The sequence below is a fragment of the Thalassophryne amazonica genome, chromosome 3 (assembly GCF_902500255.1).
Source record: "Thalassophryne amazonica chromosome 3, fThaAma1.1, whole genome shotgun sequence".
NCBI lineage: Eukaryota > Metazoa > Chordata > Actinopteri > Batrachoidiformes > Batrachoididae > Thalassophryne > Thalassophryne amazonica.
The window spans coordinates 90,087,104-90,101,784 of NC_047105.1; the positions used below are offsets into that span (position 1 = coordinate 90,087,104).

Below are 14,681 nucleotides of genomic sequence, written 5' to 3' on the forward strand. Positions count from 1 at the left end.
CAATTTCTACATTGTTCATAGTGTAGTTTTGTCTTCTATTGGATACTCCAAAATGCATCGCTTGCATTTTGACACATTGTACAACATTTACCAATCGTTCGACCAAGTGGCCAGGTTCTTTAAGTCATCTTGCAATCTATGTCCTCCTGGGAGGCTGCCTTACTGATTATTTTAGTGTCATCAGTGAATTTCAAAACTGAGGAACATAGATCACAGTCAATGTCATTAATATACACCAAGAACAAGATTGGGCCCAACACGGGCTGCTGAGGTACTCCGCTAGTAACTGGTAACCATTCATATGATTTACCACCACATTTTTGCCGCTGGAGTGTTGATTCCTTGAAAGATGTTTTGTGAAAACATGGTATTGGTGTCCAAGGAAGAAAAACTGAAACTTATGCTGCACAAGAACTGAAAAGTCAGGTTTTGTCTGACTCAACCCACTGCCAACCCAGGCAGTGTCTATTCGTAAACATAGAATCAGCTGATCACTATTTCGCTTTGCAGACCTCTATAAATCTTGTGCACTACGTTTGTATTTCTGAGTGTGTGAAATAAATTATTTGTGAAGAATAAAATAAAATTAATCATGGATCTGGTTGGTGAATGGCAGCTGAATGGTGTAGTAAATAATCATGAAGTAACTGCTTGGTCCGTATCTCTGCATGTTTTGTGTCATTTATTAGTCTTATAGGCACATGTGTCTGTGATTTGGATCAATGAATAATGAACACAGGTGGGATAAAACATACTGATTTGTATCACAACAGAGCATGGTGACAGATTACGCTGCCCTTTTAAAAGATGACGATGGCAAATCATTCCCCAACCCGATATCCGAACTCGAGTCCGGCTGACTGGATAAGTGCGGCATGACTCGATGGCACTTGGGCGCATTTAACTTGCGCACTGCCGCACAATTCACCGGGCCAATGTGACCCGCTGTGTGCCGCTGAACGCTGCGTTATATAAACTAATCATTTCATAGTGGAGTAATCATTTGCTCTCAGAGACTGGCTGATAAAACCATCTCTAATCTCTCCTGAAGCACAGAGGAATTTTCTCCAGCAGCTTGTCTTGTGCTCTTCATGGGGTGGAGAAAGAGTTTGGGAGGTTCTCAACAAGAGTGAAATTGGTTACCAGTTACTAGTTACTTATTCAGAATTCAGCAATTTTTTTCATTGTTTTTTATTATATCTGTCTGAATATCTGTCCAGACACTCATTCAGTTACTAGTTACATATTCAGACACTTATTGACATTTTTTTAAATTATTTTTGGTATGACTGACATCCACAGTTGCATAACATAGGAAATCGGCATTAAATTGCGAATATCTATCTGAATATCTGTCCAGTCCAGTCCAGACACTTACTCGGCTGAAAAAATTTTTGTTTATTTTTTGGTCAGAATGGCATTCATTAGGTCCAAGGAGATAATTAATATAGATTTTCAATGAAAAAAATTGGGTTACAACTGCAAATTGGGCTGAAATTGCGAATATCTGTCTGAATATCTGCCCAGACACTTATTCAGTTACCAGTTAGTTATCCAGACACTTATTCTACAATTTTTTATTTTTGGTATGAATGACATCCAGTAGATCCAGAGAGATGCATAATACAGGAAATCGGCCTCAAATTGCGAATAACTGTCTAAATATCTGTGCATTCCAGTCCAGACACTTATTTGGATGAGAAAAAAATTATTATTTTTTTTGGTCAGAATGGCATTCTTTTGGTCCAAGGAGATGATTAATATAGGTTTTGATTGAAAAATTGGGTTACAACTGCAAATTGGGCTGAGCTATATAATATTTGTCTGAATATCTGTCCAGACACTAATTCAGTTACCAGTTACTTATTCAACAATTTTTTTTTATTTATTTTTTTGGTATGAATGACATCCAGTGGATCCACAAAGATGCACAATATAGTTAATTGGCCTGAAATTGTGAATATTTGTCTAGTCAAGTTCAGACACTTATTTGGCCAAACAAAAATTTCCCTTTATTTTTTGGTCAGAATGGCATTAATTTGGTCCAAGGAGATAATTAATATAGGTTTTGACTGAAAAAATTGGGTTACAACTGTAAATCGGGCTGAAATTGCGAATATCTGTCCAGACACATTCAGTTACTAGTTACTTATTCAGACACTTATTCAACTTTTTTTTTTTTTTTTTTTTTGTTATGAATGACATCTAATGGATCCTCAGCATCTCTGTGGATCTACTGGATGTCATTCGTACCAATGATAATAATTCGTACCTGAATAAGTGTCTGGACAGATAGTCAGACACATATTCGCAATTTTAGGCCAATCTGCTATATTATGCATCTCTATGGATCTACTGGATGTCATTCATGCCAAAAAATAAATAAATAAAATTGCTGAATAATTGTCTGAATAAGTAATTGGTAACCAAATTCACTCTGGTATAATCTCAAAGGTAATTATTTATAATTTATAATATAACAGTTGCATTTTCTGAGTCTGCATAGTTGGGTTGGCTTGTTTTACGCCGGATGCCCTTCCTGACGCAACCCTCCTCATTTATCCGGGCTTGGGACTGGCACTCAGAATGTACTGGCTGCACACCCCATGTGGCTGGGCGAAGACGACGAAGAAGAGGAGGAAAACGTTGCCACGAACAGCGGGAGAAGAAGAAAACTAGAAGGGTGGAAATGAGAGTGGGGACTTTGAATGTTGGTAGTATGACTGGTAAAGGGAGAGAGCTGGCTGATATGATGGAGAGGAGAAAGGCAGACATATTGTGTGTGCAAGAGACCAAGTGGAAGGGAAGTAAGAGCAGGAGCATCGGCGGTGGGTACAAGTTGTTGTACCATGGTGAGGACAGGAAGAGAAATGGTGTTGGGGTCATTTTAAAGGAAGAGTATGTTAAAAGTGTGTTGGAGGTTAAGCGAGTGTCTGACAGGGTGATGAGTGTGAAGTTGGAAATTGAAGGGGTGATGATGAATATCATCAGTGCATATGCCCCACAGGTAGGTTGTGAGATGAAGGAGAAAGAAGATTTCTGGAGTGTGTTAGATGAGGTGGTGGAGAGTGTGCCCAAGCATGAAAGAGTGGTGATAGGAGCAGACTTCAATGGGCATGTTGGTGAAGGGAACAGAGGTGATGAGGAAGTAATGGGTAGATATGGTATCAAGGATAGGAATGGGGAAGGACAGATGGTAGTTGATTTTGCAAAAAGGATGGAAATGGCTGTGGTGAATACCTACTTTAAGAAAAGGGAGGAGCACAGGGTAACATATAAGAGTGGAGGAAGGTGCACACAGGTGGACTACATTCTTTATAGGAGATGCAAGCTAAAAGAAATCACAGACTGTAAGGTGGTAGCAGGAGAGAGTGTCACTAGACAGCATAGCATGGTTGTTTGTAGGATGACTTTAGAGGTAAAGAAGAAGAAGAGAGTGAGAGCTCAACAAAGGATCAGATGGTGGAAGCTGAAGGAGGAAGACTGTTGTGTGAAATTTAGCGAGCAGGTGAGAGAAGCACTAGTTGGAGGGGAAGCAATTTTGGACAACTGGAAAAGTACTGCAGATGTGGTGAGGGAGACAGCTAGGGCAGTACTGGGTATGACATCTGGACAGTGGAAGGAAGACAAGGAGACTTGGTGGTGGAATGAAGAGGTCCAGGAAAGCATAAGGAGAAAGAGGTTGGCGAAAAAGTTTTGGGATAGTCGGAGAGATGAAAAAAATAGACAGGAGTACAAGGAGATGCGGTGTAAGGCGAGAAGAGAAGTGGCAAAAGCAAAGGAAAAGGCATATTGCGAGCTGTACAAGAAGTTGAATAGTAAGGAAGGAGAAAAGGACTTGTACCGATTGGCCAGACAAAGGGACAGAGCTGGAAAGGATGTGCAGCAGGTTAGGGTGGTAAAAGATGCACATGGTAATGTGCTGACAAGTGAGGAGTGTGTGCTGAGAAGGTGGACGGAATATTTTGAAGAATAAAGAAAATGAGCGAGAGAAAAGGCTGGATGATGTGGTGAGAGTAAATCAGGAAGTAAAAGAGATTAGCAAGGAAGAAGTGAGGGCTGCTATGAAGAGGATGAAGAGTAGAAAGGCAGTTGGTCCAGATGACATTCCAGTGGAGGCCTGGAAATGTCTAGGAGAGATGGCAGTAGAGTTTCTAACCAGATTGTTTAATAAAATCTTGGAAAGTGAGAGGATGCCTGAGGAGTGGAGACGAAGTGTGCTGGTTCCTATTTTCAAGAACAAGGGTGATGTGCAGAGCTGCAGTAACTACAGAGGCATAAAGCTGATCAGCCACAGCATGAAGTTATGGGAAAGAGTAGTAGAAGCTAAGCTTAGAAAACAGGTGAAGATCTGTGAGCAGCAATATGGTTTCATGCCAAGAAAGAGCACTACAGATGCAACGTTTGCTCTGAGAATACTGATGGAAAAGTACAGAGAAGGACAGAAAGAGTTACATTGTGTGTTTGTGGACTTAGAAAAAAGCTTATGATAGGGTGCCAAGAGAAGAGTTGTGGCATTGTATGAGGAAGTCTGGAGTGGCAGAGAAGTATGTTAGGGTAGTGCAGGACATGTACAAGAATAGTGTGACAGCGGTGAGATGCGCAGTCGGAATGACAGACTCATTCAAGGTGGAGGTGGGATTACACCAAGGATCAGCTCTGAGTCCTTTCTTGTTTGCAGTGGTGATGGACAGGTTGACAGATGAGATCAGACAGGAGTTCCCATGGACTATGATGTTTGCAGATGACATTGTGATCTGTAGTGAGAGTAGAGAGCAAGTTGACTCTAGTCTGGAGAAGTGAGATATGCTTGGAGAGAAGGGGAATGAAAGTCAGTAGAAGCAAGACTGGGTACATGTGTGTGAACGGGAGGGAGCCCAGTGGAATAGTGCAGTTACAAGGAGTAGAAGTGGTGAAAGTAGATGAGTTTAAATATTTGGGGTCAAACTGTTCAAAGTAATGGAGAGTGTGGTAGAGAGGTGAAGAAGAGAGTGCAGGCAGGGTGGAGTGGGTGGAGAAAGGTGGCAGGAGTGATTTGTGACCGAAGAATATCAGCAAGAGTGAAGGGGAAAGTTTACAAAACAGTAGTGAGACCAGCTATGTTGTATGGTTTAGAGTGGCACTAACAAAGAGACAGGAGGCAGAGCTGGAGGTGGCAGAGCTGAAGATGTTGAGATTCTCTTTGGGAGTGACAAGAATGGACAAGATTAGGAATGAACATATCAGAGGGACAGCTCAGGTGGGACGATTTGGAGACAAAGTCAGAGAGGCAAGATTGAGATGGTTTGGACATGTGCAGAGGAGGGACCCAGGGTATATAGGGAGAAGGATGCTGAGGATGGAGCCACCAGGCAGGAGGAGAAGAGGGAGGCCAAAGAGGAGGTTCATGGATGTGCTGAGGGAGGACATGCAGGTGGTTGGTGTGACAGAGGAAGATACAGAGGACAGGGTGAGATGGAAACGATTGATCTGCTGTGGCGACCCCTAACAGGAACAGCCGAAAGACAAAGAAGAAGAAGAACAGTTGCATTTTCACTCCTTCTTATAAGCATCTGTAAAATTATGTTTACTATGATTTAGACAGTTGTTTCACTGACCGACTGAGCGTCTGTTTACGTTTTTACACCTCTGGACCCTTGAACCATCCTTGTCACGCATGCGCATTCCCAGACTGTGAAAAGGACTTTTATTTGTCATGTGCGCAGTGACACACAGTGAAACAGGCAGTGACATAAAGTAGGTGGTCTCTTCCGATTTTGTGCATATGAAGGGAAAAATGTAGAAATTTAAAAATCGACATTGGATCCTGTGTAGCTCAAAGCGTTTTACATCAGAAAAAACTAAACGGGTAAAATAAGAAGCACATAGGATTATACAACCCCTGGCAATAATTATGGAATCACCGGCCTCGGAGGATGTTCATTCAGTTGTTTAATTTTGTAGAAAAAAAGCAGATCACAGACATGACACAAAACTAAAGTTATTTCAAATGGCAACTTTCTGGCTTTAAGAAACACTATAAGAAATCAGGAAAAAAAATTATGGCAGTCAGTAACGGTTACTTTTTTAGACCAAGCAGAGGGAAAAAAATATGGACTCACTCAATTCTGAGGAATAAATTATGGAATCACCCTGTAAATTTTCATCCCCAAAACTAACACCTGCATCAAATCAGATCTGCTCGTTAGTCTGCATCTAAAAAGGAGTGATCACACCTTGGAGAGCTGTTGCACCAAGTGGACTGACATGAATCATGGCTCCACACGAGAGATGTCAATTGAAACAAAGGAGAGGATTATCAAACTCTTAAAAGAGGGTAAATCATCACACAATATTGCAAAAGATGTTGGTTGTTCACAGTCAGCTGTGTCTAAACTCTGGAACAAATACAACAACATGGGAAGGTTGTTAAAGGCAAACATACTGGTAGACCAAGGAAGACATCAAAGCATCAAGACAGAAAACTTAAAGCAATATGTCTCAAAAATCGAAAATGCACACAAAACAAATGAGGAACGAATGGGAGGAAACTGGAGTCAACGTCTGTGACCGAACTGTAAGAAACCGCCTAAGGAAATGGATTTACATACAGAAAAGCTAAATGAAAGCCATCATTAACACCTAAACAGAAAAAACAAGGTTACAATGGGCTAAGGAAAAGCAATCGTGGACTGTGGATGACTGGATGAAAGTCATATTCAGTGATGAATCTCGAATCTGCATTGGGCAAGGTGATGATGCTGGAACTTTTGTTTGGTGCCGTTCCAATGAGATTTATAAAGATGACTGCCTGAAGAGAACATGTAAATTTCCACAGTCATTGATGATATGGGGCTGCATGTCAGGTAAAGGCACTGGGGAGATGGCTGTCATTACATCATCAATAAATGCACAAGTTTACATTGATATTTTGGATACTTTTATTATCCCATCAATTGAAAGGATGTTTGGGGATGATGAAATCATTTTTCAAGATGATAATGCATCTTGCCATAGAGCAAAAACTGTGAAAACATTCTTTGCAAAAAGACACATAGGGTCAATGTCATGGCCTGCAAATAGTCTGGATCTTAATCCAATTGAAAATCTTTGGTGGAAGTTGAAGAAAATGGTCCATGACAAAGCTCCAACCTGCAAAGCTGATCTGGCAACAGCAATCAGAGAAAGTTGGAGCCAGATTGATGAAGAGTACTGTTTGTCACTCATTAAGTCCATGCCTCAGAGACTGCAAGCTGTTATAAAAGCCAGAGGTGGTGCAACAAAATACTAGTGATGTGTTGGAGCGTTCTTTTGTTTTTCATGATTCCATAATTTTTTCCTCAGAATTGAGTGAGTCCATATTTTTTTTCCCTCTGCTTGATCTAAAAAAGTAACCGTTACTGACTGCCACAATTTTTTTTTTTTCCTGATTTCTTATAGTGTTTCTTAAAGCCAGAAAGTTGCCATTTGAAATGACTTTAGTTTTGGGTTTTTTTTATTTTTTGATCCAAGCAGTTAGACCCCCCTATCAGTAGGTGGCGATAATACACAATTTCGATTTCTGGTACAGAAGCGCCATAGCGACTGCGTCACTTAGAACTTAAGTTGGTTCGAACTTGCATTTGTTTTCACTGGCTTGTAAGCTTGTTTGGCAGCATTTTAAGTGTTGACTCGGCCGGCAGATTGTGAAGGATGTCACGGCCGCCTGCAGCGCTCCCGACAGAGGTGTGGATCCACGTGTTTGGGTATCTGTCAGCCGCAGACAGGTTCAGCGTCCGCGGCTGCTGCAAGTATTTCAAAAAACTTGTCGACCACAGTTCTCTGTGGGCAGACTGGCCGGTGTACCTGTCATTCCGGGGCGGTCCTTACAGCAGCGGGTTGTGGCTCAGTCTGCGCCGCAAGAGGGTCAGTCAGGCGGTGGTCAGCAGCTCCAGACAGAAGGAACTGGAAGCAGCTGGCTACGTCACTTCCGCTCTCGGCACGCTGGTGTTGGAGCGCGCCTCTGAGGAAAGCCTCCTTCACTTGCACAGCTTCACGCGTCTGAAACGGCTGGCCGTTAGAGGCCGTGGATCTCTCACCGTGGACGGTTTGAGGTTGTCTCAACCCGAGCAGCTGACTCACCTCAGCTTGTGTGACGTGAAATTCTCCACTCCCCCTCTAGATGGCGTCATCTCTGCCGTGTCAGCCTGACAGGAATCTTACATCTTGGTCTGCCCTCTGAAGGGAGGCTATGCAGAGCCTGTGCAGATGTTTGACCTCCATTATTGCACATCTGCCTAAGCTGACGCACCTGTCGTGGTCTTTTAATGCCGGTCCTGGTTTTCACTGTCTTCAGCTCCTCCGGAAGGATGTGTGGAAGAAATGGTCCTTCAGCCCTGTCTAGTTTGGAACTGGTTGACTATGTGGATCCATCATTACCAATAGATGCAATGAGGCTGATGCCCGGCCTCAGGAGTCTTGCTGTTTTCTACAAACATCAGATACGTAGAACAGTGATGCATGATGGGTGCCACCTGAAATGTGGCTGAATGACCTCCGTCACCTGTCGACCCTGGTCATCGTCAAGGGTCCAGCCGTTCGTGACTATGTAAACTCCATTCCAGTCACAGTCACGAAGCTCACACTGTGCGTGGAACGAATAACATCAGACGAGATGGCAGCAGTGGCCGTGCAGGTTCCACACCTCCTCCACCTCCATGTAGACCCATGGCCCTCGTATATCGGATTTAACACGAGTCAAATCCCGCAAGTCTTCCCAAGGCTGAAAAGTCTCAAACTTCGCCATGAACATGCAGTGGAGGAGGATTTATTGCAGCTTCACCGGTTGAAGGATTTAAGACTGTTAGAGTTTCTGGATGGACGACTGTTCTTCCCTGAGATTATTAACAAGCTGCAAGCTCTCACCAACTACAGGGTCCAGGTCACGACCTCTCACCCCCACAGAGACATCCTAGCTTGTCCCTGTGTCTGTCCTTTCAGCTAAATTACTGTAATTCACTCAAGCATAAATAAATAAGAAAAAAAGGCATGTTGATGAATGGATCAGCATCAAATCAAAGGTGAAAAATTTTTAATGTGAAAGTTTTTGTACCTAAACTGGCATTATGTTGAACTTTTGTGCCATACTCAACCAATCTGTTTCCTATAGACTGTATATATGATAAAGGTTTCTTTCTTTTTTTTAATTAGAAATGGTAAAGCAGCGATCTTTACCCCCCCGGTGTGCAGAGAATGTGCTGTGACTTCATTCAAAAATGTCAGTTTTACAGCTGTGTTCAAAACCCTCGGATTCTGACCTCTAGTTTGTGGGAAAATGCCTTCAATGCTCCATTGGAAACTCTGGAGGAAATTGATTGACCCAAGTTATCAGAGCTGACGTGGCAGCTGTGTTTGCGACTAGTGAGACAACAATGTTAGTCATGTTGAAAATGCATCTTTAAAAATTAATGTTTAACAGTATTGTACTGCTATATGTAATATTATATTCACATTCTGTATACAATTAAAGTTTCCAGGACCAACACATCAACAGAAGCATCTTTTATTTCATTTTGCCCAAAAGATACGTAGCTGAGCTGATTCATGTTTGTCTCTGAACTGTCTCATGAACGCACTTTTTCCAGAAGTAAGGTTTTTTTTTTTTTTGGTCTGGCCTTCCCAACCTTCTTAGGGACTGAATGCAGCATACAAGTCTTTAAAATCTCCCCCAACCCCCTGTTTTAAATTTTTTTATAATATAATGAGAAATATTAAAAAGCCATTGGACAGAAATTGCTATTCAGTTATATATATATAAAATATCTCAGGCAATTGTTTGGTAGCTTGTGAGAATATGCATTATTTTTTGTGTGGACCTGCTGAATGTTGCGCTACATAAGTTCAAACAATATGTGCCAAAGATTTCGATGGATGGAAAATGAGTTAAAGTACGACAAGAGCATTTTAAAAAAATCACTTAAATCGATGAAACATTGTTAGAAATAAAAGTTATTTTATTCACAGCAGTATATTTAAAATCAGTCAGTAATTAGGACCCACATTGCGGCTAAAAGCCCACCCATACAAAACACCAGAGTGGATTCATGGTTTAGGTTAAAGTTCACAAGCGTGTCTCCACTTACAAACCAAAGGTAACTTAATCTCATTAACAATAAAAGACTCTGATTTCTTTCACGATTGACACAAGCCGGAAACAGGAGGCAAAACACAGAACATGAAGCACATGAGCAAATACAAAAAACAATACTATTTAATATTAACAGCCATCTTTGCACATGAACTCTACAGGCCCACTGGCTAACATACTGACTACTAACTGGATAACTAATGGGCTGCAGTACACTACTACAGATTTGTTTTTGGTGGTGGCTGGGGGAGGTGGGGTGATGAGGGAAAAAAACTGCATCAGGTGAGCTCAGCCTAACACGTCACAGACTGAGAACATTACAGTGTATATGACCTTACTGTAAGAACACATCTGGCACCAGAAGGAGAGGGCACTGTGGGTACATACCTTTACCAAGCCTCAACAAACTGTCAGCACAAAATATCTGTGATGTCACAAATTGTATGGAGATGGTCATTTTCTCAGACAAGAGCCAAGGACCAGCTCCAGATGATGATTTGCTCTTAATCCACTCTTTTAAAACATCTTGTCCACAAACGGGGGGGTATAGCCTCTCTACCCTCCAGTGTCATTTGGTGGAAGTGAATGTTCTTTACAAGTAATATGAACATTAAGCTAACTTTTTACACATAAAGTGATTCAAATTAGGAGGCACAGAAGCTACTGAAAATACAGTAAAAAAAAAAAAAAAAAAAATCATTCAAGAAACCACTATGAAAATAAAGAATACCACAAGTCTTAACGCAAAGCCTCAACACCAACTCAGTGTCATATTCTGATTCCTGACCAGCTAATACCAGCACCCAGCTGTCATGTGTGAGAATTGCACAGATATGATCAGACAGCAGGACAAAATGCTGGCAGTTGTCACTGGAATCCAAATGTGTGTGAGAAAGAGAGCAGGTTCAACTACTGTGTGTACCTGCCCGTAGAGCCAGCTCTTTGCACTTCAAAAATATATAATTTCATCAAAGCAGTGACAAAACACAGTTCTGTCATCAAGCTGAGCATATTACAGATATATAAATTTAGATTCTGATTGTAACAGCAATTACTGACGAGTGCTAATGTAATTTCACAATAAAGAAAAGTACACTGTAAAACCTGAGAAGTTGAACTCAATTTTATTTTCTCTGAAGGCTCTCAGTTGTCCAGGTGGTTTCCATAGTAGAGAAGCTTGAATCTTAGACTGGACTGGGTTGCTTGACGCGAGGACGTTTCAGGACGACTTGTCAGGAGAGCCGTCAGGAGAACAGTCAGTCCCATTGTTAGGAGGGACAGCTACCCTGTCATTAGGAGGGTGCTAACTAGAGCACAATAGGTGCTAATTAAAACAATTGTTTAGTCACTAGCCAGTAGCAGTCTGCCTCTCACTAGGAGGGGTCTGGTAAGGTTTAAAACTCAGCTTTTGTGGCTTCTGTTTGTTCTTCTCTACAAGGGTCAAGACAGAAGTCAGACTACCAGAGCAAGAATTTTAGCTGAGGAAGCTTCTGCGATTTCAAGCGAAATGTCCTCGCATCAAGCAACCCAGTCCAGTTGAAGATTCAAGCTTCCCTACTATCAATTTTTTTTTTTTTTTTTTTTTTTTTTAAAGAAACTAACAACCTCAACTTTGGCCTCTCCCTTGTTATTCACGCCACAGCAGATCTGAGGTGAATCTGCATGATGATTTGGCACAAGTTTTATACCAGACTGTCTCCCTGACACAACTCCATATTACATGGATAATGGGCAGGGGTGGCCTTGAACTGGGAACCTTCCGTAGTGTAAATGGCAAATAAATAGACTGTATTCATATAGCGCTTTTCCATCTGCATCAGACGCTTCACTTGGCCACCTCCCTTGCCCCCACAACCTTAAATCACTTAACTTTTTTTTTTTTTTACCCACGTTAAATAAGAACTTCTTCTTCAACCTGTCACTAAGCCACAGTTAGCAGTGCTCATCTCTAAAAAAGATTTCTTCCATTGCCTTTTCTCCTATAATACAACTCACCTGATAAAGAACTCTTACTGTGTGAATATACCTCCCAAGTTAGGAGGTATACTCACACAGTAAGAAGGTTGTGGGTTTGTGTCCCACCTGGGGCTTTTCTGTGTGGCGTTTGCATGTTCTCCCTGTGTTTACGTGGGTTCCCTAAGGTTTTCTGGCTTCCTCCCACTTCCAAAGAGAAAGGAGTATCACATGAGGAAATATCACTCAACAATCTGTCCACGTGGGGCATTTCTTTGGGTCTGAGCCATTGTGCAGGTGCCTCAGTGTTGACAGCCCCAGTAATTGAAAGATCCCAAAGGGACGCCCACATTTCACCTGGCTGCTGCAGATACATGCTTAGTTTGGAGATGAGCAGATGGACCAGTGATTTCCTTGGGTGGTTGCCAATCGGTATTTCTATAGTATAGTTGATGTGGCAATGTGAGGCACAAACATTAAGCACATTCCATACTAATCACTAAGTATATTTCACTTAAAATGATTATTGATGCCTCAGATTACTCAAACTTTTCGAGTTTGACTTCTTAGGTTTCACAGTGTAGTATGTGTCTACTTTACATGTTGGCATATAACATATGACGTTAAAGGGCTTTTATTTCATTTATAGCTAAAATAAAATCCTGATTCAGCTGACATGAGGGAAAATGATCCTACTCTATTTATACAGTGATACTTTTGCAACAGTAGTAAAATATGGAAAAATGTAAAATGCACCACAACTCATTCTCAACAGAATTTCTCTGAGTTAGTTCTGTGTTGTGAATGTGCGTGGATACAGCAGTATAAAATCTCTTTCAAACGGGGCTGAAGAGAATTGTTTTGGCATGTTTTGAAAAACAAACAAACCACCTGAAATAATTCTTATGTTAGTGCATATATTATTCTCAGTGGCCTACTTTCTGTTATCAGTTGCAGTTTTTTGTTTAATTGAATATTTATGCAAATGACACTACGTAGTAGGAATAAAGGAAACGAGGTGCTGCACGGGTAAGTGAGATCTGTGTGTATTGTTTCTTCCCTGTTTGAAAGCAGGATCTGTGGTATAAAAGTGATGACCAGCTGTGAAAGTACTGCTGGAGAAATCAGAGTAATGTTTCAATATCAATACAGTAACTGATGGAGCGCATTCACCTCTGGACATATTCACATAAGAAAATAGTAGAAAAATAGGAACTAAAAATATCTTGACCACACTAGCCTGTAAAATGCACCTTAGATGGTCTCACTGAGAAATGTGTGCAAACTGTTTGACATAGCACTGTAAAGAAGTGACAAATTCACTGTGTCTGAATGCATGATTTGTTTTGTTTTTTTTTTGTTGGTGGTGTTCTTTTCGATGGCACCTCAGTAATATCCAAATCTACAAAAATACATCTATTTTTATTGATTATCAGACAAGCACTAAATATCTAACACTCAACATTTTTCAAAACAGCTTAAACGGAGCTTCCACAGTCCATGCAATTAAAGCAGCAATCACTCAAGAATCTTATTTAAACCTCGGCTGGTCACAGGGTGCAAGTTCTTAACCTGCAGTTTGGTTGGGAGTTAACACTGCCCACACACAAAGGATCAAAGCAACTTTACTTTGCTACACATGAGAAGAAAAAAAAATCTCTTTGGGCTTTGTTAATATCATCTTAAGCGAAAGTGTAAAAGACAAGCCTGAGAGGTTGTCCAGCCAGAAAAGTCCCTTCAGTGTCAAAAGTCGAAAGGCAGAGAAACCATCACCAATAGGGACTCTCAGTCTCACGTCATAAAACACATGCATACCGGACAGGTGAGAAAACACGTGTCCGCATGCACATTGTGACTCATGAACCCATGCGTACGCTCGCGGCATCTAACTGAAGAGTTTCACGAAGCAGCCGTGGCAGTAGGGCTTGTCGTTCTGCTCCTTGAAGGTTCCCTTGTTCAGCTGTTTGAGGCAGAAGGCACACACAAAGTGCTCTGGGTGGAACTTCTTGCCCATGGCTGTGATGCAGCGGCCTGTGATTGGCTTCTGGCAGCCGGAGCACAGGGAGCCGCGGCGCTCGTGGTAGTGTGATTCGCAGTATGGCTGGCCGTCATGCTCAAAGAAGCTGCCGTTTATGAAAGGTGTGAAGCACTCCTGGAAATTACACATGCTTGTAAAATTGTACTTCAAGAAACACTACAGACCAAAAAAAGGAGTTGGGGTGGGCGGCATGACCTAAAATTAATACCACGGTGTTTTACACTTTTTGGATGGTGAAGGCATTATATCACTGGTTTAGTATATATGACCCCTTTAATAAACAGTCTTATTTTTGTAAGAGGTTAACATGGACTATTTTAATTTTCAAATCTGCTCTTTCAAAGTTAGAATCTGGATGAAAAATCTGCTGAATGAATCAAAGATTTTTACAGATTTACATTGAACATATCCATGGATGTTTAATTAATGTTCGTTAAGGACATAAATGCGGGTGCACAAGGTGCAAAGGTCAGCTGGGTCACACAACTGGAGCCTTACAATATGGATTTTTTTTCAAGGAAGATACAATACTGGCTGTATTTCTGTGTAGGCTCTCAGTTGTCCAGGTGGTTTCCATAGTAGAGA

General features: G+C 41.4%; 1 protein-coding gene across 2 annotated transcripts in view; it reads right to left on the reverse strand.

Moving 5' to 3' along the window:
- Window positions 1–11,669: 11,669 nt before the first annotated feature.
- LOC117507239 (paxillin-like) overlaps window positions 11,670–14,681 on the reverse strand; it is a 167,200-nt gene continuing 164,188 nt past the window's right edge. The window contains exon 13 of one of the 2 annotated variants that reach the window (XM_034167063.1): window positions 11,670–14,210. In XM_034167063.1, the coding sequence (XP_034022954.1) occupies window positions 13,944–14,210 (267 nt within the window). In that variant the 3' untranslated portion in view covers window positions 11,670–13,943. The remainder of the gene's footprint in view (window positions 14,211–14,681) is intronic. The other variant, XM_034167064.1, reaches the window with a different exon arrangement.